The sequence below is a fragment of the Mauremys mutica genome, chromosome 26 (assembly GCF_020497125.1).
Source record: "Mauremys mutica isolate MM-2020 ecotype Southern chromosome 26, ASM2049712v1, whole genome shotgun sequence".
Classification (NCBI taxonomy): Eukaryota; Metazoa; Chordata; order Testudines; family Geoemydidae; genus Mauremys; species Mauremys mutica.
The window spans coordinates 6,296,979-6,322,842 of record NC_059097.1 but is presented as its reverse complement, the minus strand read 5'-3'; the positions used below and the strand labels follow the sequence as shown (position 1 = coordinate 6,322,842).

At 56.2% G+C, this 25,864-nt stretch overlaps 1 protein-coding gene across 1 annotated transcript in view; it reads left to right on the top strand.

The window, feature by feature from the left end:
- The window catches only part of LOC123356746 (hydroperoxide isomerase ALOXE3-like), a 28,994-nt gene extending 10,702 nt beyond the window's left edge, over positions 1 to 18,292 (top strand). The window contains exons 5-14 of the mRNA XM_045000128.1: positions 4,642 to 4,745; positions 5,515 to 5,687; positions 6,454 to 6,597; positions 7,722 to 7,925; positions 9,337 to 9,423; positions 10,543 to 10,712; positions 13,081 to 13,202; positions 13,588 to 13,688; positions 15,223 to 15,393; positions 17,810 to 18,292. Of these exons, the coding sequence (XP_044856063.1) occupies positions 4,642 to 4,745; positions 5,515 to 5,687; positions 6,454 to 6,597; positions 7,722 to 7,925; positions 9,337 to 9,423; positions 10,543 to 10,712; positions 13,081 to 13,202; positions 13,588 to 13,688; positions 15,223 to 15,393; positions 17,810 to 17,989 (1,456 nt within the window). The 3' untranslated portion in view covers positions 17,990 to 18,292. The remainder of the gene's footprint in view (positions 1 to 4,641; positions 4,746 to 5,514; positions 5,688 to 6,453; positions 6,598 to 7,721; positions 7,926 to 9,336; positions 9,424 to 10,542; positions 10,713 to 13,080; positions 13,203 to 13,587; positions 13,689 to 15,222; positions 15,394 to 17,809) is intronic.
- Positions 18,293 to 25,864: the final 7,572 nt, after the last annotated feature.

Here is a 25,864-nt window from a genome sequence, read left to right as displayed (position 1 = left end):
GAGGTCGGCCAAAGGGCTGGACCCATACCTAGAGAGACAGATAAGTGGGGTGTGTGGGGCTGGAGAGACACGGGGGTGTGTATGGGGAGAGACACAGGGGTGTGTATGGGGAGAGACAGAGGGTGTGTATGGGTCAGACAGACAGACAGAGTGGGGTGTATGGGGACAGACAAAGGGTGGTTTGGGGTCAGAGGGGTGTGGAGGGGAGAGACAGAGGGTGTGTTTGGGGTCAGAGGGGTGTGAAGGGGACAGACAGAGGGTGTGTATGGGGTCAGAGGGGTGTGAAGGGAGGACAGACAGAGGGTGTGTATGGGGTCAGATGGGTGTGAAGGGGGGACAGACAGAGGGTGTGTATGGGGTCAGAGGGGTGTGAAGGCGGGACAGACAGAGGGCGTGTTTGGGGTCAGAGGGGTGTGAAGGAGGGACAGACAGAGGGTGTGTATGGGGTCAGAGGGGTGTGAATGGGGGACGGACAGAGGGTGGTTTGGGGTCAGAGGGGTGTGAAGGGGGGACAGACACAGGGTGTGTATGGAGTCAGAGGGGTGTGAAGGGGGGACAGACAGAGGGTGGTTTGGGGTCAGAGGGGTGTGAAGGGGGGACAGACACAGGGTGTGTATGGAGTCAGAGGGGTGTGAAGGGGGACAGACAGAGGGTGTGTATGGGGTCAGAGGGGTGTGAAGGGGGGACAGACAGAGGGTGTGTTTGGGGTCAGAGGGGTGTGAATGGGGGACAGACAGAGGGCGTATATGGGGTCAGAGGGGTGTGAATGGGGGACAGACAGAGGGTGTGTATGGGGTCAGAGGGGTGTGACGGGGGGGACAGACAGAGGGTGTGTTTGGGGTCAGAGGGGTGTGAAGGGAGGACAGACAGAGGGTGTGTTTGGGGTCAGAGAGGTGTGAAGGGGGGACAGACAGAGGGTGTGTATGGGGTCAGAGGGGTGTGAAGGGGGACAGACAGAGGGTGTGTTTGGGGTCAGAGGGGTGTGAAGGGGGGACAGACAGAGGGTGTGTATGGGGTCAGAGGGGTGTGAAGGGGGGACAGACAGAGGGTGTGTATGGGGTCAGAGGGGTGTGAAGGGGACACACAGAGGGCGTGTTTGGGGTCAGAGGGGTGTGAAGGGGGGACAGACTGAGGGTGTGTATGGGGTCAGAGGGGTGTGAAGGGGGGACAGACAGAGGGTGTGTATGGGGTCAGAGGGGTGTGAAGGGGGGACAGACAGAGGGTGTGTATGGGGTCAGAGGGGTGTGAAGGGGGGACAGACAGAGGGTGTGTATGGGGTCAGAGGGGTGTGAAGGGGGGACAGACAGAGGGTGGTTTGGGGTCAGAGGGGTTTGAAGAGGGGACAGACAGAGGGTGTGTATGGGGTCAAAGGGGTGTGAAGGTGACAGACAGAGGGTGTGTATGGGGTCAGAGGGCTGTGAAGGGGGACAGACAGAGGGTGTGTTTGGGGTCAGAGGGGTGTGAATGGGGCACAGACAGAGGGTGTGTATGGGGTCAGAGAGGTGTGAAGGGGGACAGACAGAGGGTGTGTATGGGGTCAGTTTGGTGTGAAGGGAGGACAGAGCGATGGAGTGTATGGGGTCAGAGGGGTGTGAAGGGGGGACAGACAGAGGGTGTGAATGGGTCGGAGGGTGGTTTGGGGTCAGAGGGGCGTGAAGAGGGACAGACAGAGGGTGTATTTGGGGTCAGAGGGGTGTGAATGGGGGACAGACAGAGGGTGTGTATGGGTTCAGAGGGGTGTGAAGGGGGGACAGACAGAGGGTGGTTTGGGGTCAGAGGGGTGTGAAGGGAGGACAGACAGAGGGCATGTATGGGGTCAGAGGGGTGTGAAGGGGACAGACAGAGGGTGTGAATGGGTCAGAGAGTGGTTTGGGGTCAGAGGGGCGTGAAGGGGGGACAGACAGAGGGTGTGTTTGGGGTCAGAGGGGTGTGAAGGGAGGACAGACAGAGGGCGTGTTTGGGGTCAGAGGGGTGTGAAGGGGACAGACAGAGGGTGTGTTTGGGGTCAGAGGGGTGTGAAGGGGGGACAGACAGAGGGTGTGTATGGGGTCAGAGGGGCGTGAAGGGGGACAGACAGAGGTAGTATTTGGGTCAGAGGGGTGTGATGGGTGGACAGACAGTGGGTGTGTTTGGGGTCAGAGGGGTGTGAAGGGAGGACAGACAGAGGGTGTGTTTGGGGTCAGAGGGGTTTGAAGGGGGGACAGACAGAGGGTGTGTATGGGGTCAGAGGGGTGTGAAGGGAGGACAGACAGAGGGTGTGTTTGGGGTCAGAGGGGTGTGAGGGGGTGACAGACAGAGGGTGTGTTTGGGGTCAGAGGGGTGTGAATGGGGGACAGACAGAGGGTGTGTATGGGGTCAGAGGGGTGTGAAGGGGGGACAGACAGAGGGTGTGTATGGGGTCAGAGGGGTGTGAAGGGGACAGACAGAGGGTTTGTTTGGGGTCAGAGGGGTGTGAAGGGGGGACAGACAGAGGGTGTGTATGGGGTCAGAGGGGTGTGAAGGGGGGACAGACAGAGGGTGTGTATGGGGTCAGAGGGGTGTGAAGGGGGGACAGACAGAGGGTGTGTATGGGGTCAGAGGGGTGTGAAGGGGGGACAGACAGAGGGTGTGTATGGGGTCAGAGGGGTGTGAAGGGGGGACAGACAGAGGGTGTGTTTGGGGTCAGAGGGGTGTGAAGGGGGGACAGACAGAGGGTGTGTATGGGGTCAGAGGGGTGTGAAGGGAGGACAGACAGAGGGTGTGTTTGGGGTCAGAGGGGTGTGAAGGGGTGACAGAGGGTGTGTATGGGGTCAAAGGGGTGGGAAGGTGACAGACAGAGGGTGTGTATGGGGTCAGAGGGGTGTGAAGGGGGACAGACAGAGGGTGTGTTTGGGGTCAGAGGGGTGTGAATGGGGCACAGACAGAGGGTGTGTATGGGGTCAGAGAGGTGTGAAGGGAGGACAGACAGAGGGTGTGTATGGGGTCAGAGGGGTGTGAAGGTGACAGAAAGTGGGTGTGTATGGGGTCAGAGGGGTGTGAAGGGGGACAGACAGAGGGTGTGTTTGGGGTCAGAGGGGTGTGAATGGGGCACAGACAGAGGGTGTGTATGGGGTCAGAGAGGTGTGAAGGGGGACAGACAGAGGGTGTGTATGGGGTCAGTTTGGTGTGAAGGGAGGACAGAGAGAAGGCGTGTATGGGGTCAGAGGGGTGTGAAGGGGGGACAGACAGAGGGTGTGAATGGGTCGGAGGGTGGTTTGGGGTCAGAGGGGCGTGAAGAGGGACAGACAGAGGGTGTATTTGGGTTCAGAGGGGTGTGAATGGGGGACAGACAGAGGGTGTGTATGGGTTCAGAGGGGTGTGAAGGGGGGACAGACAGAGGGTGGTTTGGGGTCAGAGGGGTGTGAAGGGAGGACAGACAGAGGGCATGTATGGGGTCAGAGGGGTGTGAAGGGGGGACAGACAGAGGGTGTGAATGGGTCAGAGAGTGGTTTGGGGTCAGAGGGGCGTGAAGGGGGGACAGACAGAGGGTGTGTTTGGGGTCAGAGGGGTGTGAAGGGAGGACAGATAGAGGGCGTGTATGGGGTCAGAGGGGTGTGAAGGGGGGACAGACAGAGGGTGTGAATGGGTCAGAGAGTGGTTTGGGGTCAGAGGGGCGTGAAGGGGGACAGACAGAGGGTGTATTTGGGTCAGAGGGGTGTGAAGGGAGGACAGACAGAGGGTGTGTATGGGGTCAGAGGGGTGTGAAGGGAGGACAGACAGAGGGTGTGTTTGGGGTCAGAGGGGTGTGAAGGGGGGACAGACAGAGGGTGTGTATTGGGTCAGAGGGGTGTGAAGGGAGGACAGACAGAGGGTGTGTTTGGGGTCAGAGGGGTGTGAAGGGGTGACAGACAGAGGGTGTGTATGGAGTCAGAGGGTTGTGAAGGGAGGACAGACAGAGGGTGTGTATGGGGTCAGAGGGGTGTGAAGGGGGGACAGACAGAGGGTGTGTATGGGGTCAGAGGGGTGTGAAGGGGACAGACAGAGGGTGTGTATGGGGTCAGATGGGTGTGAATGGGGGACAGACAGAGGGTGTGTATGGGGTCAGAGGGGTGTGAAGGGGGGACAGACAGAGGGTGTGTTTGGAGTCAGAGGGGTGTGAAAGGGGGGACAGACAGAGGGTGTGTTTGGGGTCAGAGGGGTGTGAAGGGGACAGACAGAGGGTGTTTATGGGGTCAGAGGGGTGTGAAGGGGGGACAGACAGAGGGTGTGTATGGGGTCAGAGGGGTGTGGAGGGGGGACAGACAGAGGGATTTTTTGGTGTCAGAGGGGTGTGAAGGGGGGACAGAGAGAGGGGTGTGAGGGGGTGGACAGACAGAGGGTGTGTTTGCGGTCAGAGGGGTGTGAACGGGGGACAGACAGAGGGTGCGTATGGGGTCGGAGGGGTGTGAAGGGGACAGACAGAGGGTTTGTTTGGGGTCAGAGGGGTGTGAATGGGGGACAGACAGAGGGTGTGTATGGGGTCAGAGGGGTGTGAAGGGGACAGACAGAGGGTTTGTTTGGGGTCAGAGAGGCATGAAGGGGTCAGTGGGGTGTGAAGGGGTCAGAGGGGTGCGTGCGGGTCGAGGCCCAGGGCACCCACACCGGGAGGCTCCCGCGCTCTGAGCCGGCTCCCTGTCCCCGCAGGCTGCTGGAGTGCAAGCTGAAGGGCTTCCTGGACCGGCCGTACTCCTGGGAGAAGTTAGCCGACATCCCCAAGGTTTTCTGGTTCTACAGCAACCGGGTCTCAGGTCTGTGCTGCCCGACACACTGTGGGGAGGAGCAGGGAGGCAACCCCCTTCTCCTTCCCGGCATCACCTGTGGGTGGTGGGCCCACACATGGCCCCCCCAGGTCAACGGGTCCTGCCCCCCTCAGCCCGCCACCAGGGCTCCCCTTGGGACTTCCAGCCCCCTGCTCTAACCACTAGACCCCACTCCGCTCCGTGAGCTGGGGAGAGAACCCAGGAGTCCTGGCTCCCAGCCCCCCCTGCTCTAACCCACCAGCCCCCACTCCCCTCCCAGAGCCGGGGAGAGAACCCAGGAGTCCTGGCTCCCAGCCCCCCTGCTCTAACCCACCAGCCCCCACTCCCCTCCCAGTGCCAGGGAGAGAACCCAGGAGTCCTGGCTCCCAGCCCCCCTGCTCTAACCCACCAGCCCCCACTCCCCTCCTAGAGCCAGGGTGAGAACCCAGGAGTCCTGGCTTCCAGCCCCCCCTGCTCTAACCCACCAGCCACCACTCCCCTCCCAGAGCCAGGGCGAGAACCAAGGAGTCCTGGCTCCCAGGCCCCCCTGCTCTAACCCACCAGCCCCCACTCCCCTCCCAGAGCCGGGGAGAGAACCCAGGCATCCCAGCTCCCAGCCCCCCCTTCTCTAACCCACCTGCCCCCACTTCCCTCCCAGAGCCGGGGAGAGAACCCAGGAGTCCTGGCTCCCAACCCCCCCTGCTCTAACCGCCAGACCGCACTCCCCTCCCCAGGCATTGGGGTTTTATTTAAAGGGCCGGTGTGTGTGTCCCCCCAGAGTACGTCACTGAGCACTGGCAGGAAGATGCGTTCTTCGGGTACCAGTATCTGAACGGGTTCAACCCAGTTCTGATCCGGAAATGCACGGCGCTGCCAGAGAACTTCCCCGTGACGCAGGAGATGGTGGCCGGCTCCCTGGGGGACTCCACCAGCCTCCAGGAGGAGCTGCAGGTAACACCCTGTCTCCCCGAAAATAATCAGGGTCTGCTGAGTCCATCCTGCCCTCCTTCCCCAAGAACTCCTGCTGGTGGGAGCACGGTGCTCTCTTCCCAAACTAAATTGTTTTAGCATAGCTGGGTCTGGGTTAATAACTGCCACGCCCCAGAGGTGGCTGCATCTCAGCACCAGGCGAGGGGTCCCTGGGTAACCGGCCGCCCCGCCCCAGAGGTGGGCGAATCTCAGCGCCGGGCGAGGGGTCCCTGGGTCACCGGCCGCCCCGCCCCAGAGGTGGCTGCATTTCCACGCCGGGCGAGGGGTCCCTGGGTAACCAGCCACCCCGCCCCAGAGGTGGCTGCATCTCGGCGCCGGGCGAGGGATCCCTGGATAACCAGACACCCTGCTCCAGAGGTGGCTGCATCTCAGCGCCGGGTGAGGGGTCCCTGGGTAACCGGCCGCCCTGCCCCAGAGGTGGCTGCATCTCAGCGCCGGGTGAGGGGTCCCTGGGTAACCGGCCGCCCTGCCCCAGAGGTGGCTGCATCTCAGCGCCGGGCGAGGGGTCCCTGGGTAACCAGCCGCCCCGCCCCAGAAGTGGCTGCATCTCAGTGCTGGGTGAGCGCTCCCTGTACAACCAGCTACTCCACCCCGGAGGTGGCTGCATTTTAACACTGGGTAAGCGATCCCCGCGCAGTGCTCTATGTATTGCTTGCTGGGACACTGCTGAAGGAAGCTCACAGCCCAGGCAGCGGGGGCACTGACCCTCCTCTGCTCTGCATGACAGAGAGGGAGCGTCTATATCGCAGATTACAAGCTCCTGGAAGACATTCCCACCACTAAAGTGAACGGGCACCAGCAGTACATCGCCGCCCCCCTGTGCCTGCTGCACCAGAAACCCAGCGGGGAGGTCGTCCCCTTGGCCATCCAGGTGAGGGGGTTTCTCTGCTCACCGGCGCCCAAGCGGGGGGTTTTCAGGGCCCCTCCTGAGCCACCTGGGCCCCCAGCCGCTAGGGAGCAGCTCGGCTCCACCATTGCTAAAGGCACAATGATTATTGCGGGCAGGGCGGGAGTGCGCCAGGCGCTGCACAGAGCCAGTGGACCCATTGCTCTGCTCCAGCGGGGATACAGGGGTGAATGGGTCCACTGGGGGGATAGGGGCTGGATGGGCCCATTGCTCCCATCCAGGGGGGATACCAGACTGGATGGGCCCATTGCTCTGATCCAGGGGGGGATACTGGGCTGGATGGGCCATTGCTCTCACCCGGAGATGGGGGAATACTGGGCTGGATGGGCCCATTGCTGTGATCCAGGGGGGGTTACTGGGCTGGATGGGCCCATTGCTCTGACCCAGGGAGGGATACTGGGCTGGATGGGCCCATTGCTCTGACCCAGGGGGGATACCAGACTGGATGGGCCCATTGCTCTGACCAAGGGAGGGATACTGGGCTGGATGGGCCCATTGCTCTCACTTGGAGAGGGGGGGAATACTGGGCTGGATGGGCCCATTGCTGTGATCCAGGGGGGGTTACCGGGCTGGATGGGCCCATTGCTCTGATCCAGGGAGGGATACTGGGCTGGATGGGCCCATTGCTGTGATCCAGGGGGGGTTACTGGGCTGGATGGGCCCATTGCACTCACCCGGGGAGGGGGGAATACCAGGCTGGATGAGCCCATTGCTCTGACCCAGGGGGGATTCCAGACTGGATGGGCCCATTGCTCTGATCCAGGGGGGGATACTGGGCTGGATGGGCCCATTGCTCTGACCCAGTGGGGATACCGGACCCATTGCTCTGACCCAGGGGGGGTTACTGGGCTGGATGAGCCCATTGCACTCACCCAGGGAGGGGGGAATACCAGGCTGGATGGGCCCATTGCTCTGACCCAGGGGGGATACCGGGCTGGATGGGCCCATTGCTGTGATCCAGGGGGGGTTACTGGGCTGGATGGGCCCATTGCTCTGACCCAGGGGGGATACCAGACTGGATGGGCCCATTGCTCTGACCCGGGGGGGGGGGATACCGGACCCATTGCTCTGACCCAGCTCCCCCACAGCTCAGCCAGCGCCCAGGTCCCGACAGCCCCATCTTCCTGCCCAGCGACTCCGAGTGGCTCTGGACTCTGGCCAAGACCTGGGTGCGCAGCTCCGAGTTCCACCTGCACGAGGTCACCTCCCACCTGCTCCGCGCCCACCTGCTGGCCGAGGTCTTCGCCGTGGCCACCCAGCGCCAGCTCCCCATGTGCCACCCCCTGTACAAGGTGAGGGGGGGTGGAGCTGCTGTGGGTGGGCGGGGCCACAGGTGGGTGGGCGGGGCCCCGCTCCGCTTGGCGCATCAACCAATGGGACGGCGACGGGCACCCGGTGTCCACACCTGGCACCTTGTGCACAGAGCAAACAGGTGGCATCAAGGGGCGGGGCTAGTCCCATTCCTGGCTACCCACTTCTGCCGGTGCTGGGACGTGTTAAGGGAGTTGACCAAGGCCGCCCAGTTCTTGCTGTGCCCAGCGTGTGTGCGCGCTTTGCCCGGTGTATGCCCCAGATGTGCCCGGCCCAGATGTGATGCCAGCCCGGCGTGTATCCCCGGAGGTGAACACAGGAGTCACCCGTATCGCCGTGTTTGTGTTCTAGAAGTGCCCAGCTGTGTGTGTGGTGTGGTGCAGACGTGTCTGGCCATCTACGTGTGTGTGTGTGTGTGTGTGTTGTAGATGTGCCCGGCCTTGTTCGGGTGTGTGATGCAGACATGTACATGTGTATGTAGTGCAGACATGCCCGGCTGTATACATGTGTCTGTGGTGCAGACGTGTCTGGCTGCGTACGTGTGTGCGTGTTGCAGACATGCCCGGCTGTGTACACGTGTGTCTTGTAGACATGTCTGGCTGCGTACGTGTGTGTTGCAGACATGCCTGGCTGTATACAGGTGTGTATTGCATATATGTCCGGCTGTGTACATGGGTGTGGTGCAGACATGTCCGGCTGTGTACAGGTGCGTGGTGCAGACATGTCCGGCTGTGTACATGTATGTGTGGTGCAGACATGTATGTGTGTGTGTGTGTGTGTGTGTGTGTGTGTGTGTGTGTGTGTGGTGCAGACATGTCCGGCTGTGTACATGTGTGTGTGGTGCAGACATGTCTGGCTGTGTACAGGTGCATGTTGCATGTATATCCGGCTGTGTGTGTGTGTTGCTGACATATCCGGCTGTGTGTGTGTGTGTGTGTGTGTCTGTTGCTGACATGTCCGGCTGTGTGTGTGTGTGTGTTGCTGACATGTATGGCCGTGTACGCATGTGTGTTGCAGACATGCTCGGTTGTCTATGTGTGTGTGTGTGTGTGTGTGCGTGTGTGTATTGCAGACATGCCCAGCAGTGTACGAGTGTTTGTGCTGGAGGCGTGTCCAGCTGGGTACCTGTGTGTGCCCCAGAGGTGGCCAGCTGTTGGCGTGTGTTCCTGAGATGCCCGGCTGTGCTAATTCCAGGAGTGCCCAGCTGTTTGTGTGCTCCGCCGCCTCCTGCACCAAACACGCCTCCCTAGCGCCCTGCAACCAGGGTGGATCAGAGAGAACAAAGCCATTCGCCTCTGCAACGTCTCTTCTCCACTTAGGAGGGACCGTGGCGGTGGTGGGCTGGCACCTCCCCCCCCGGCTGCTTCAGCCCCTGCGCCTCTTCTCTTCCAGCTCCTGATCCCTCACATCCGGTTCTCCATCCACATCGATGTCCTGGCCCGGACCTTTCTCATCAGCCCCGGGGGCGTATTCGATCGGGTAAAGACGGGATTGTCTCATCATAACAATATAATCCTTTGCTTGTAGCTGGTGCTTTTCACCCCTAGATCTCCAAGCACTTTGCAAAGGACATCAGGAGCATTAGCCTCATTTTACAGATGGGGAAACTGAGGCAGGGAGTCATTTGCCTATGCTCACTCAGCATGCCTTTGGTAGAACCCGGGGGAGCTGGGTTCGAGCCCCGGGTGCTAGCCCCTAGGCCACACTGCCTCCCATAGCGCGTTCAAAAAGGAGGGAGAATGACCAAACTGCCCATCAAATCAACTACACCCAGCAAACTGCTGGCGGCCTGCTGTGACTGCCACTCCCCAACTCCACCCACCCAGCTCCGCCCCCAGCCTGCTCAGCCAATCAAACGCAAGGCCGAAGCAGCTCCTCCTGGAGGTCGGCGCTCATTGGCCGCCTCGCAACGGGGATCCAGCGAACGTCCTTTTCCACCCAAAGCCGGGCCCGTTGATAACGGAAATCAGATTTCAATCCGGTTTAGTGACCACCCCGTGTGGACGCTCTTAATTCACTTTCACTGAAACCACTTTGAGGCGGGCCCAGTTAGCCCTTTTGTGGGCGTGGCCAGCACCGCAGTTTCCTGCCTTCTACTCAGGGCGAGGGAACATGTTTTTTTCCACCGAAAAACGGCCAGTAGGTAAAAATGAAAGTTTTGCACTTAAAATGGTCGGTTTTCCAAAAAAAAAAGTTTGTGACATTTTTATGGCATTTTCCTTCATAAAAGTCATTTCCCTTCCTTTCCTGCCGTGTTTCCTTTGGCTTGTTTTTCTCTTTTCCTTTTTTTCTCCTTATTTTTTCACTTTTTTTTCCCGTTTTTTTTCTTGGTTTTTTCCCCCCATTATTCAACTTTCTTAGTTTTTCCGTCTTTCGTCCCTGTTTTCCTTCTTCTCTCCTTCGGCCCCCTTTCCTTTTACTTTCGTCAGTGGCCATTTTTCTGGCGGGAAAATAAATTCAGTCGCCCAAGGATTTCGTAAGTTCGATTCCCAGCCCCTGCGCAATTAACGCAATCCCAGTGTCCTACCCTCTCCCCTGGCACCTGCCGCTCCACGGCAATAACCCCCATCTGGCCCGGGCCGGGTCTATATCCCGCAGGCCATAGCGACCGGGCGTAGAGGCCTCGCCGAGCTTCTCCGCAAGGCCCTGGAGGACCTGACCTACGCCACGCTCTGCCTTCCCGATGACATCCAGGAACGCGGCGTCGCCTCGCTTCAAAACTACTACTACAGGGACGATGGACTGAAGATCTGGGCAGCTATCGAGAGGTGAGGGGGGCGCTGGGCCGCGTGGGTGCTGCGTAGGGAGGACAGACGCAGGCAAGTGCAGGGGAAGGGGTTAGACCTAGTGAAATCATAGGGGGCAAAGCGATGGGGCTCTGAGTGTGGAGGGGGTCGGGGCAGAGCCCCCTGGGAATCCAGGTCTTGTATGGGAGGGAGCCGTGCATACGGGGCTTGTTCTGCTGGGATCCAGCAAACATCCTTTCCCACACCAAGTTGGGCCCGTTGATACCTGAAATCAGATTTCAATCCAGATTAGTGACAACCCATGTGGACGCTCTTAATTCATTTTCACGGAAACCACTTCGACGCGAGCCCAAAATGAGACCGTCAGCCCCAGGATCTGCTGCCGGTTCATAGAATCATAGAATATGAGGGTTGGAAGGGACCTCAGGAGGTATCTAGTCCAACCCTCTGCTCAAAGCAGAACCAATCCCCAACTAAATCATCCCAGCCAGGGCTTTGTCAAGCCGGGCCTTAAAAACCTCTACGTCCAATGAACTGACTTCAAATTCACTTCTGTGCTAAACCCGAGTCTCCATTTAGAGGGTAACATTTTTTCCGAAGCGCCCACACGGTCAAAGGAGTGAGGGGTTTTTTGCTGGGTTGACAGTTTTGAAAAGTCTAAATAAATAAATAAAACAAAACGGTTTTAGGTTGGTCCCAAAACTGACCATTTTTTCCAAATTTTCAGCCCCTGGAAAAATCACCCCCCGAAAATAAAATTCCTTTCAGGTGAAACGACACATTTCGTTTCGTGTCAACTGACCTGGTTTGTTTCCATTTGGACACATTTTTGACTCTTTAAAATTCATTTCCAGAACTTTTTCAAGCACCAAAAATATTAAATTTTTTTTCCGGGACGTTTCCAGAGTTTTGGCCGGTTTGTTTCTCAGCCCCAAATTTGGCAAAACCGAATTCGTTTGGGAACTCGTTCAGGGTCGCCGCGACTCCAGTTGGTACCCCGCAAAACTTTCAGCCCAAACCAGTAGCGCCGGAAACTCCCGTGACGTAGGGAGGCCACCGGTGCCGGCACCGTGGCCCCGCCCCCACTCGACCCCGTCCTCCCGAGGCTCCGCCCTCACTCCGCCTCTTCCCCGAGGTCCTCCCCCGGCTGGCTCCTCTCCGCCCCCTCCCCCCATCACTTCCCCTTCAGGCAGGTAAAAAGCGATGGGGCCGCGGCCCCCTGGCCTCCCCTGTTCCGGCCACCCTGGTGCAAACATTTCATCCCGCTCGACTTACGACCCTAAATGCCAATGTCAATGGGATTTAGGCACCAAGGCAGCTCGGGCAGTTTTTAAATTCCTCTGGGTGCCCAGCTGCCACTGTAAATGTAACCCATAATGCGCCTAAGTCCCTTTTGAGATTGGCAGGCAGGCTCCTAAATCACTTAGGGGCTTGGAAACATTTGGCCCCAATCTCCTGCACTCAGGACGGAAGAATCCCAGGCACCGCTACAGACTAGGGACCGAGTGGCTAAGCAGCAGCGCTGCAGAAAAGGACCTGGGGGTTACAGTGGACGAGAAGCTGGATATGAGTCAGCAGGGTGCCCTTGTTGCCAAGAAGGCTAACGGCATTTTGGGCTGTATAAGTAGGGGCATTGCCAGCAGATCGAGGGATGTGATCATTCCCCTCTATTCAGCGCTGGTGAGGCCGCATCTGGAGTACTGTGTCCAGTTTTGGGTCCCACACTACAAGAAGGATGTGGAAAAATTGGAAAGAGTCCAGCGGAGGGCAACAAAAATGATTAGGGGGCTGGAGCACATGACTTATGAGGAGAGGCTGAGGGAACTGGGATTGTTTAGCCTGCAGAAGAGAAGAATGAGGGGGGATTTGATAGCTGCTTTCAACTACCTGAAGGGGGTTTCCAAAGAGGATGGATCTAGACTGTTCTCAGGGGTGGCAGATGACAGAACAAGGAATAATGGTCTCAAGTTGCAGTGGGGCAGGTCTAGGGTGGATATTAGGAAACACTATTTCACGAGGCGGGTGGTGAAGCACTGGAATGGGTTCCCTAGGGAGGTGGTGGAATCTCCTTCCTTAGAGGTTTTTAAGGTCAGGCTTGACAAAGCCCTGGCTGGGATGATTTAGTTGGTGTTGGTCCTGCTTTGAGCAGGGGGTTGGACTAGATACCTCCTGAGGTCCCTTCCAACCCTGATCTTCTATGGTTCTAAAACCAAATCTCCTAGGTGGCTGGTGACACGGCATGGGGGATGGACCACTGAGAAGTGATGCTGAAGGGTAGCAGGCCTAGCACGGTGGAGATTGGAGGGAGGGGGCTCCCCGGCTTGTCCTAGGGGGAAGCATCTCACCGTGGACCCCGGGGCTGACCTGATTTCCCCTTTAACTCTCCCAGCTTTGTCTCCGGCATCGTGGGAATCTACTACCGGACCAGCCTCTCGGTGCAGAGTGACCACGAGCTGCAGGCGTGGGTGGGCGAGATCTTCGCCAAGGGATTCCTGGGCCGACAGGCGTCAGGTGAGTGCCCGGGGGTCGGCTAGCCCGGGGTCACAGTCGCCGCTGAGGAGTCCTCCCCCCCCCAAGAATCAGCCCCCCATTAAGGTGTCTCCAAAACCCAAGACGCTTGTGGAAACATCAGCCACGGCCTACGCGTGACACCTGCCGTGTGCCACCCACCCGCCTCCACGTGGCTTTCAGCTTACGCGGCGGAGACTCAGGGGCTACGCTCCGGAGGCCCCCGGTTCGATCCCGCCCATCCGGCGGTGTTACACGTGCACAGAAATGAGTGATGCTGGTATTGCACTGACCAGCATCACCGCGGGCGGGGAGAGGGGACGTTCCCAGCTAGGGACGGCGGGGGAGAGGGGGGTCCCATGCTCACCAGTCCATCCCTCCCCGGCAGGCGTCCCCTCGGCTCTGGGCACCGCGGCCGAGCTAACCAAGTACCTGACCATGGTGATCTTCACGTGCTCTGCCTATCACGCCGCCGTCAACGCCGGGCAGGTGGGTGAGGGCCGCCCGCCCTGTCCCCCTCTTGGAGGGGTGTCTCTTTCCTTCCCCCCCCTTTCCTCTCCTTACACCAGCATCCCCTCCCTTGGGCCCCACTGGGTACGCCCCAGACTTTGGGGTCTGAGCTGGATCTGGGACTTGGTGGCTCACGCCCCGGAGTTACTGTGGCTTAAAGTCCAGTCCAGCCCAAACGGAGTTGCTGGGAGCCAGGACTCCTGGGTTCTCTCCCCGGCTCAGGGAGGGGAGTGGGGGCTGGTGGGTTAGAGTAGAGCGGGGTGGGAGCCAGGACTCCTGGGTTCTCTCCTCGGCTCTGGGAGGGGAGTGGGGGCTGGTGGGTTAGAGCAGGGGGGGCTGAGAGCCAGGACTCCTGGGTTCTCTCCCTGGCTCTGGGGGCTGGTGGGTTAGAGCAGGGGGGGCTGGGAGCCAGGACTCCTGGGCTCTCTCCTCGGCTCTGGGAGGGGAGTTGGGGCTGGTGGGTTAGAGCAGAGCGGGGTGGGAGCCAGGACTCCTGGGTTCTCTCCTCGGCTCTGGGAGGGGAGTTGGGGCTGGTGGGTTAGAGCAGAGCGGGGTGGGAGCCAGGACTCCTGGGTTCTCTCCCCGGCTCTGGGAGGGGAGTTGGGGCTGGTGGGTTAGAGCAGGGGGGACTGGGAGCCAGGACTCCTGGGTTCTCTCCTCGGCTCTGGGAGGGGAGTTGGCGCTGGTGGGTTAGAGCAGAGCGGGGTGGGAGTCAGGACTCCTGGGTTCTCTCCCCGGTTCTGGGGGCTGGTGGGTTAGAGCACGGGGGGGCTGGGAGCCAGGACTCCTGGGTTCTCTCCCCGGCTCTGGGAGGGGAGTGGTGTCTAGTGGTTAGAGCAGGGAGGGAGCCAAGACTCCTGGCCTCTATTCCTGGCTTTGTCAGGCATCTTGCAGATGTTCCTTCCCCTCCCTCTGACAATTTTTTTTTTAGACAATTTTCATTTCCTGTGTCATTTTTCCATTTTTCAACCAAATGAATCGAAATGAAAATCCGTGGCAGAGATCGGGGCCCAGTCCTGCCGGCCGCTGCACAGAGCCCAGCGGAGATCAGGGTCCCCCTTGTGCCAGGCACTGCAGAGACCCCCCCTGACCGAGATCAGGCCCCCGCCTTGTGCCGGGCGCTGCCCAGTCACATAGTGAGAGATGGTCCCTGACCCAAAGACCTTCCCCCTCTAAGTAGACAAAACCGACAATGGGCAGAACGATCACCTCCCTCGTACAGATGGGGAAACTGAGGCACGGAGCGATTTGGTGCCTTGCCCGGTGGCACAGAGGGAGACCGCGGAGTCGCTGGGACTGGAACGCAGGTCAGAGGCCCAGCCCCATATCCGCACTGCCTCTGCGGCTGACTGAACGGGCTCTGGGTCCGGCTGGGTGATGGGCCGGGTCTCTGGACCCCCCCGGGGCAGCAGGTCCTGCTTCTCCTGCTCTGGACTCCCGCGTCCTCCCGTGACCTGGCCAGCCCAAGCTCCCGGGTGGGATCTAACCTCTGGCTTCCTTTTCCCGGCCCCAGTTCGAGCTGGCCGCCTTCATGCCCAATTACCCGTCGTCCATGCGGAAGCCGCCGCCCCGGAACAAGGCCACGGTGGCCCTGAAGGAGTTCCTGGACACCATCCCCGAGATGAACACCACCAGCCTGATCCTCTCCGTCCTCTGGGTGCTGCGGAATGAGGATCGGGACTTGGTGAGAGCGGGGCGGCTGGGGCTGGTGGACCCTGAACCCAGGGGGGGCATCTTTCGGGAGAAGAGCCCCCAACTCTGAATCCATCAGTATTGGACTAGGGATGTGTGTCCTCCACTACCTGCGAGACACTTACAGAGGGGCCAGATCCCAGCCGGTGTCAATGGGCGTCTCTCCATTGGAGTCAACGGGGCCAGATCCCGGCTGGGGTCAATGGCGTCTCTCCATTGGAGTCAATGGGGCCAGATCCCGGCTGGGGTCAATGGGCGTCTCTCTGTTGGAGTCAATGGGGCCAGATCCCGGCTGGGGTCAATGGGCGTCTCTCCATTGGAGTCAACGGGGCCAGACCCCAGCTGGTGTCAATGGGCATCTCTCCATTGGAGTCAACGGGGCCAGATCCCAGCTGGGGTCAATGGGCGTCTCCCCATTGGAGTCAATGGGGCCAGACCCCAGCTGGGGTCAATGGGCGTCTCTCCATTGGAGTCAACGGGGCCAGACCCCAGCTGGTGTCAATGGGCATCTCTCCATTGGAGTCAACGGGGCCAGACCCCAGCTGGGGTCAATGGGCGTCTCTCCATTGGAGTCAATGGGGCCAGATCCCGGCTGGGGTCAATGGCGTCTCTCCATTGGAGTCAATGGGGCCAGATCCCGGCTGGGGTCAATGGGCGTCTCTCCACTGGAGTCAGTGGGGCCAGATCCCAGCTGGGGTCAATGGGCGTCTCTCCGTTGGAGTCAATGGGGCCGGATCCCAGCTGGTGTCAATGGGCGTCTCTCCATTGGAGTCAATGGGGCCAGACCCCAGCTGGGGTCAATGGGCGTCTCTCCATTGGAGTCAACGGGGCCAGATCCCAGCTGGGGTCAATGGGCGTCTCCCCATTGGAGTCAATGGGGCCAGATCCCAGCTGGTGTCAATGGGCATCCATTGGAGTCAATGGGGCCAGACCCCAGCTGGGGTCAATGGGCATCCATTGGAGTCAATGGGGCCAGACCCCAGCTGGTGTCAATGGGCGTCACTCCATTAGAGTCAATGGGGCCAGATCCTCAGCTGGTGTAAATCAGCAGGAGGTCCATTGGAACTGCTGCTGATTTGAGGACATGGGCCCAGGCGTTTCGGCCCCTTTCCTGTTACCCGCTCAGCAGGCAATGGGACATGGTGGCTGTTGGCAGCCGCTGTGCGGTCAAGGAGGAAATGTCCCCAAAGCGAAATGCATGTGATTATTGTTTAGAGGCCTGGGGCCTTTCAGAAGAGGTGGGGAGACGTCTTTCCCTACGGACACCGGTTCGACCACTATTCAGACATAACGTACTCTCCAGTTCCCTCCAGAGACCCTGAGTATTTTTAGCCATTTCTGACCCAACCAAAATTTTGGACCCTGCAGTTAGAATCATAGAAGCGTAAGACTGGAAGAGACCTCAAGAAGTCACCTAGTCCCACCCCCGGTACTCATGGCAGGACTAGGTATTATCTAATTAACCTGCTCTTAAAAATCTCCAAGGACAGAGATGGGTGAATCGGTGACTTTTTTGGTGTGTTAGAGAGACAAGGTGGGTGCAGGAATCTCTCTGATTGGACCAAAGTCTGTCAGTGAGAGACAAACTTTCGAGCTCTTTCACCAAGATAAGTTGATCCAGTAAAAGATATAACCTCCTCCACCTTGTCTCTCTAATATCCTGGGCCCAACACGGCTACAACACCACTGCCTGTTTTTCGGTTTGTCGGTGATTTATGAAAAGTTGAAAATAAATCATTTGAGGGGTCGAACAAACCCTTTTGTTCAATGTTTCCTCTCGATTCTGAGCATTTTTCGTGGACATTTTGGAACGTTCGACACAAAAAGTCATTTGGAAAGGAAAACTCGAAATGGGTTGAATTTTTTTTTCCAGTTTTATTTTTAAATTAACTCTTTGGCAAAAGGGATCATTCAGAAAATATTCTGGTGTCACCAAATGTCGATTTTTTTCCCTCAAAGAAAAGAGAAAAGTTTGGGTGGAAAATATTTACTCAGCTGCTGAGGTGGATTGTTTCCATCAGGAGGAGAAATTGGTGACGGATCCAGGCGTTTCTTTGATGGAATCGTGTTTATTTGCAAAGTCTGGAGGACTCAAAGAACAGGAGGCAATTTCCTTGGTCACAGTTCCAAGCCTCCTTCCAACTAGCACTCAGCCCAAAAAACTTTCTCTAGGGTTTGTCCTGGGGCCACACCCCCAAAGCTTGTTCTGGCTGTCTCCTTGGCTCTGTGCTGTTTCAGTGTCTGTTTCTCTCGCATGCAAAGCTCCACCACTCAGTGCCTTTGCTATCTCAATTCCCAGGGAAAACCTCTCCTGCCTTGGAGTAATAAGAATGCAGCCCTGGAGTTGATCCCGGGAGTTCAGTGATTTTGATGTCTCTGTATTCACCACTCTCCTTATTTCCTTCCAGAGACCCCTGGGGACGTACCCTGAGGAGCACTTTACCGAGCACGGGCCACAGCTGCTCATGGCTGCCTTCCAGGATCGCCTAGCAGAGATCTCCCAGGAGATCGAGGAGAGGAACCGGTCGCTGAGTCTGATCTACAACTATATGTATCCTCCTAACATAGAGAACAGCACCGCGATATAACACCCAGAGGTGCCACCCCTCCGACTGCCCCGCGATGGAGAACCCCTCACCCACACACCCACCACTGAATACCTCCGCGGTAACAGGCAACAGCATCTCCACGGCACACCGCCAAATGCTCGCCGGCGTCCTGAGAACATGCATCCAGCCTGATGGAGCAATGGTGAATCACACCCCCTGGGGGTCTGGCCCCATTGACTCCAATGGAGAGACGCCCATTGACACCAGCTGGGATCTGGCCCCATTGACTCCAATGGAGAGACGCCCATTGACACCAACTGGGGTCTGACCCCATTGACTCCAATGGAGAGACGCCCATTGACACCAGCTGGGGTCTGGCCCCATTGACTCCAATGGAGAGAGGCCCATTGACACCAGCTGGGGTCTGGCCCCATTGACTCCAATGGAGAGATGCCCATTGACACCAGCTGGGGATCCGGCCCCATTGACTCCAATGGAGAGACGCCTATTTCCCTACACCCCCCCCCCGCCGAATTTCCCCCCCCCCACCCTCCCGTTTTGTGAATTAGTTGCATGCAGTGTTGCCAATGTAGTGATGGTTTGCAAATTCGAATTGAAATCGAAACATCAATATATTCTTTAAAAGCATAAACCGTGTACGATAAAATACGTGTCTCTGCAAAAGGCTCATCGATTTGAAAAGCATGAACGTAGAGTAGCTTCCTTATACAGCTGTTGTTGTTATGACGATGTCAGTGCGTTCGTTTCGGTGACGTTGGCCAAATTACGATTTGTAAGCAAAGGCGAAATGAGCTTTTCCTGACAGCTAGTGACGAGCCGGGGGCTGGGGGGGGGGCGGGGGAAGGCTTGAAGACCAGGTTGTATTTACACTCACACCTAATCAACCTAGGTGTCCAGCACACAGAGCTGTGTTACCCAAGCGATAGATTTTGGCTGGGGTTGGGTTACAAATCGCTTGAATGTGCGGGGGCGGGCGGGATGAAATGTTATTCTTATTGTACGAGTAAAGGGCAGCAGAACTGTACTTAGCCTGTGCTGATTGAGGGCATTGAGAGAGGGTGGGGACAGGTGTTTTGTTTGATGGTCGGCCTGAGTCAAGAGTCCTAACCCACCAGCCCCCACTCCCCTCCCAGAGCCGGGGAGAGAACCCAGGAGTCCTGGCTCCCAGCCCCCCCCGCTCTAACCACTAGACACCACTCCCCCTCTCCACTGTTTAAAGACAGAGCTGATTAGGCTCCATAGAGAGTCTTTTGTTCTGTTAAGTGACCACTGCAGCTGAAATCACTGAGAATCAGGTCTAAGAGGAAGAGAGGGCCCCGTCCGCACTAGCAGCGAGATTCCCTCTAGACTCATAACCCTAAACCTAACCCCTACCCATAAATGTAACCATATGCCCCGTCCCTAAAACGAATCCCTAATCATAACTGTAACCCTATACCACATCCCCAACTCTAAAACTAAGCCCTAACTATAATTGTAACCCTATACCCCATCCCTAACCTTAAAACTAAGCCCTACCCATAAATGTAACCCTATACTCCATCCCTAACCCTAAAACTAACCCCTACCCATAACTGTAACCCCGTATCCCATCCCTAACCCTAAAACTAACCCCTACCCATAACTGTAACCCTATAACCCATCCCTAACCCTAACTAATACCTACCCATAAGTGTAACCCTATACCCCATCCCTAACTCTAAACTAACCCCTACCGATAAATGTAAATAAATTTGTTAGTCTCTAAGGTGCCACAAGTACTCCTGTTTTTTCCGTAATCATAACTGTAACCCTATACCACATCCCCAACTCTAAAACTAAGCCCTAACTATAATTGTAACCCTATACCCCATCCCTAACCTTAAAACTAAGCCCTACCCATAAATGTAACCCTATACTCCATCCCTAACCCTAAAACTAACCCCTACCCATAACTGTAACCCTATAACCCATCCCTAACCCTAAAACTAACCCCCTACTCTGGCAGTCGGTGGTTTAGGACATCTGGAATATGGGGCTGTGTCCTGACCAACTTGGCTAGCAATCGGTGATGAAGCTGTCATATGCACTAGTGGTAGATATGAGTGTCTGCCGAAGTCAAAAACATCTGCAGCTATCCTGTGTCTTGGTAAATCTGGATCCTCGTGAGATCCTAATGGTTTTCTTCGGTTACCCCTCCTACATTCCTGGCATACTTCACATTCTGCCCTCAGCTGTTCTCTGCGTGTCGACTTACACCTGGCCATATATTATCTGCCTAGCTTTGTCTTTTGTTCTTTGAACGCCTTGATGCAACTCATCCGCAGGTGGTTAATCATTGCCTGCCACGTCTTGTTAGGAATAAATCACTGGTCACCAGCTGTTAATAGCCCTCATTGTAATGAGATGAGTGTCTTTCACCAGCCATCATGGCTGCCTTAGGTGGCCATCTTTGGGAAGGCTAATCCCCAGCCTCGCCCCTTCTGTCCAAGACACCACTGTCCTTCCCCCATCCCCTGCCACAGCCCCGAGCCTCTGGACAATGGCTAGCTTAGCCGAATTAGGCATTCAGCTTTAAGACCCATCAGCACAATACACCCACTGCGCTTGTGTCTATGTTCGTGATGTGCCGATGGTTTAACCATGGCTGCGTTTGATCTCAGAAAGGCACGGGACCCCGCCAGATGAGCGTTGGTCACCCGGGTGAAATCTCGGCGACGTCCTGAAGGCGAGGAAGCGATGTATATTGGTAGCGAGCGGTCGGAGAACAAATGAGCCGGCCTGTGAAAAACAGGGCACCCTCAAAGTGGCGGGGCATGGATGTTCAGATAAGACAAAGGGGGCAAAAACCATCGTCAATGGGGATGGACTTCGGTGGACTTCAGCGTAACGCTGCAAATGCCGTACCCCGGCCTGAGTGCGTTGCGGGAGATGCCAGGATGAGGATGAAGATGAAGGGCAACATTTAAGGCTTTGCCACTGTGTGAACCATTCATTCTCCGCGGGTATGCCCCAGCGGGTATGCCGAGGTCTTCCGGGCGGTCCATCAACTCATCTAGAAATCTGCCTGGTTTTACAGAAAGGGGGTTCGAAAGAGGATGGACCTAGACTGTTCTCAGCGGTAGCAGATGACAGAACAAGGAGCAATGGTTGCAGTGGGGGAGGTTTAGGTTGGATATTAGGAAAAACTTTTTCACGAGGCGGGTGGTGAAGCACTGGAATGGGTTCCCTAGGGAGGTGGTGGAATCTCCTTCCTTAGACGTTTTTAAGGCCTGGCTTGACAAAGCCCTGGCTGGGATGATATAGTTGGGTTTGGTCCTGCTTTGAGCAGGGGGTTGGACTAGATGACCTCCTGAGGTCCCTTCCAACCCTGATCGTCTCTGATTCTATGAAAGCCCTGGATGGGATGATTTAGTTGGGGTTGGTCCTGCTTTGAGCAGGAGGTTGGACTAGATCCCTCCTGAGGTCCCTTCCAGCCCTGATCTTCTATGATTCTAAAGAGCACGAGCGACGTCAGTACAAACCAAAATTTCGTACCATGACTTGTTTAAGACTCCGCTGTAGACTAGACACTGAAATGTAAGGGCAATATTTATATTCCGATCGATGTATTTTATAATGATCTGATAACAAGGAGAAAGTTAGGCATTTTTTTAAGTCACCGCCTGCTGTGAGACTTTGGTATTTTGCTGTCTGCTTTTTTAAGGGAGGTGAACCGGGGCTACGCCGGAGAAATCGGCCTCCCAAAATGGAGACAGTCGTCTGGAAAGGTTGAGAAGATCCAACCGCACGGCAAGTTCTGGGCTCTGTGCGGAAATCTATTACTCGAATACGGATGGGGAACCAATCATAAAGGATGTGTCTATGCCAGAGAGACACAGCTGTAGTGTAGACACCACATACACCTGTGGAATGGGGTTATCCGTAGGTGGGGGGACATCACTTCCCTTGAGATATCTGCGTCTACACTGGGGGTGTATGTTGGCGGAGCGAGGTAGGTCAGGAGTTTTAGTTCACACCCCTGATCACTATAGCTACGTCAACCTGACTTTGAAGTGTGGACCATGGCTTGGGGTGAGTCATCTGCTGAAGGAAAGTCCAGGTGGGGTTTGCTTCATGGACCACGTGCTGAGTAATGAGAGGAGGTGACGCCGTGCTTGCGCAACTGCCCTGGCTGTTTGCTGAGAGCTATTTATAGAGGCGATGCAACGGTGGCATCATTCCAGCCACGGGCATGCAGACTGGCTTCCCGGTGCCTGCTCCAAAGGCTTCCCTCCAGCAACCCGGGCTCCTCCCTCCAAGTTCCATGTAGTGATTTGTGACGCAGGTTGCTACGTTTTTTTAAAAGGCAACCGGCAACTGACTTGATTTTGAAGAAGACCCTTTTTGTGTCTTTATGATGGAGAAAGAAGATTTATCTTTTTAAAAGTTGGTGGGTTTTTTTAACTTTGGAAATAGCAGGGCTGTCAAATCTGCTTTAGAACTTTCTGCATCATCGCTGAAGTGGCAAGAGACCTCAGATCTTGCACGCTGACTTCCTTTCGCCAAACTATTAGCTAGTCATTGTTATATTGTAAAGCGGCCAGCGGGTGAAAGGATCCCTGCCTATCACACGACTGGGCTATATGACGGAAAGGAAGATGAGACCATGGGTAGTCACAGGGAGGGAATATGTGTCCTCTTTTCTCGTGGCAAGTTTGTAGTAATCAGTACCTTTGCAAATACAAAAGGAACACTCTTGACTTGTGAATAAGATTTTACTTTTTGCTGATTGCAAACAAGATCTCTCTTTGCAATTGTCTATTATCTGAAGAACTGGGAAGTGGAGGAAACAGATTTTTTTCAGCTCTTTGGCAATTCTGAAATATCGGGGGGGGAAAATCTGGTTCCTCATGGAACAATTTTCCAAATTTTCTGTGACTCAAAAGCTCAAAACCAAATCCATTTGGGGGTGAATAAAATGTTTCATTTCAACAAAATTAAACGTTTCATTTTGATCGCAAGCTTTTAAAAAAAATAGGGTTTTTATTTCATCCAGTGAAAGGGGATTTTGAAATGAATCTTTTCAAAGCAAAACACTGAAACTTTTCATGTTTTCATGTGAAACGTTTCATTGAAATCGTGTGCCTTTTAAAAAAAAAAAAAAGAATTTTAAGAAATAAAATTAGTCAATTTCGAAACAAGTCGTTTCAGACGGAAAATTGGAAACCTTTGTTTCAAAAAAAGTCCAAACTGGCCATTTCCAATGATTGGGGTTTGTAGCAGGGTTTGGTTCCTGGGCTGGTGTTTCTGTGGTGTGCTGTGTAGTTGCTGGTGAGTATCTGCTGCAGGCTGGGAGGCTGTCTGTAAGCGAGCCAGCCATCGTAAATGGGAGGGAGGCGGAGTGGAGGCGGAGGTGAGCTGGGGCGGGGCGGGGAGCTGCCGGTGGGACCCACCAATTTTTCCCCGTGGGTGCTCCAGCCCCGGAGCACCCACGGAGTCGGCGCCTATGCACCGAGGTATCGCACTGCCAAGTCCCTAGCCTCTGCATCTATTTATTGACAACCTTTGCAGGATTTGTGTGTGTGTGTGTTTGCCCCTTTTGCTTCTCGACCACGGAGAGAGACGTTTTCAATGTATTTTTAAGTAATTTGGGGGGAAGGTATCCAGAGGAGGCCTCACCAGTGTCGAATCGAGGGGAATGATCACGTCCCTCGATCTGCTGGCAATGCCCCTACTTACACAGCCCAAAATGCCGTTGGCCTTCTCGGCAACAAGGACCCACTGTCGACTCATATCCAGCTTCTCGTCCGCCAGGTCCTTTTCTGCAGAACGGCTGCCCGGCCACTCGGTCCCCAGCCTGTGTCAGAGCCGGGATTCTTCCATCCTAAGTGCAGGACTCTGCACTTGTCCTTGTTGAACCACAGCAGGTTTCTCTGATCACTTCCCCCCGCCTCCTTAAGAACAGGTACTACGTTAACAATTCCCTAGGCGTAGGGAACGAGGCCCATGTTCACGGATTCATTACAAAGGCTTGTGTCACGGTGTGGGGGGGAGTCCGGGCCCGGCACCCGCCTCTTCCTGCGATTCGCCGTGACGCTCAGCCAGCCAGTAACACAGAAGGTTGATTAGCCGACAGGAACACAAGCCCAAACAGAGCTTGTAGGTACAGACAACAGGACCCCTCAGTCAGTCCATCTGGGCCTCCCTCCATTTCTCCAGCCAGCTCCGAACTAAACCCCCCCTCCAGCCGTCTCACCCAGCCTCCCCCGGCTCCCCCTTTGTCCAGTTTCCCGGGCAAAGGTGTCACCCGGCCCCAACCCCCGTCCTGGGCTCAGGTATCGTCCCACAAGTGAAGTCACACCCTGATATCACCAAGGCAGACAGTCCCAGGAAAACTCCCACGCCACGTTCCCAGGTAAATCTGTCCCACCCCCTGCTCCGTCACAGCTTGCTGTCAGGTTTGCAGTTTCCCGTGCCAGTGCATTTCATCTTCTTGGATGGCGAAGAGGGAGGAGGTCGAGGAGCCTAGAACGTCTTTATGCTATAACACACTGCTGCACTCGAGCCGCAAATGGGTTGATCCTGGCTTCGGGCCTGCACTTCAACGGGGTCCTGACGTGACCTGAGAGCAGCGGAGGACGCGCACGTTGTGACAAAGTGGGAGTTTTCCCTCATTGTGTTGTGAGGCAAGGTGAGTCTTACTGTTTGGCATGATTGAGGTGCCTGCCTCAGTTTCCCTGTGTATTGCACCAGCGCCTAGGCGGTGGGAATAAGGGTGCAGGACTTTTGGTGAGGCCCTCGGGGGCAGGTGAGGCTGCTCCAGCTGCCTGCACATAGACTGTGTCCGATTTCCTTTGGCACCAGGAAGGGATGCAACTGAGTGACACTGCAAGCGAGACCATGGGAAGAGGGGGAGCAGGGTGGGACGGGAAGAGAGGGATCTCAGCTGTTCTCAGTGGTGGCAGATGACAGAACAAGGAGCAATGGTCTCAGGTTGCAGTGGGGCAGGTCTAGGTTGGATATTCGGAAACACTATTTCCCTAGGAGGGTGGTGAAGCCCTGGAATGGGTTCCCTAGGGAGGTGGTGGGATCTCCTTCCTTAGAGGTTTTTAAGGCCCGGCTTGACAAAGCCCTGGCTGGGATGATTTAGTTGGGGATTGGTCCTACTTTGAGCAGGGGGTTGGACTAGATCCCTCCTGAGGTCCCTTCCAAACCTGAGATTCTATGATTCTATGATTCTACCGCCCTGGTAGTTTGACCTCAATTGTACACCAGAACTTGGAACAAAGTTTGAGGAGAGAAAGCCGTTAAGGCCACAGAGGTGAACGGTCGTTGGGCTAAAATACAGGACGGTTTTACCAAAAGCGGATTGTGCCAGGCCAACCTGACCTCTTTCTTTGAGACGCTAACCGATTTTTTGGACAAAGGAAATGCAGTCGATCTAATCTCCCTGGATTTCAGTGAGGCATCTGATACGGTTCCGCGTGGGAAATTATTTGTTCCGTTGGAGAAGATGGGGGCTGATATGAGAATTGAAAGGTGGGACACTAGATGGGAAGGACTCTGGGTTACTACAGAGAATTCTTTCCCTGGTGGGTCTTGCCCACACGCTCAGAGTCTCACCGATCACCTGATTTGGGATCGGGAAGGAATTTTCCCCTGGGTCAGATTGGTAGAGACGCCAGGGTGGGGGTTTTGCCTTCCTCTGCAGCATGAGGCAGGCGTCCGTTGCAGGTTGAAACTAGAGTGAACGGCAGAGCATGAGTGGGCGTGGTTGTGCAGCCGGCAACGTGCAGGATATCAGACTAGAAGATTGCGATGTGTATGAGCCTGAGTGACGGTGCCAAAACCACAAGTCGGGTAATTATAGACCCATCCACCTGAGGCGGCTCCCAGGCAAGATAACGGAGCGGCTGACATAGGTAATATCCA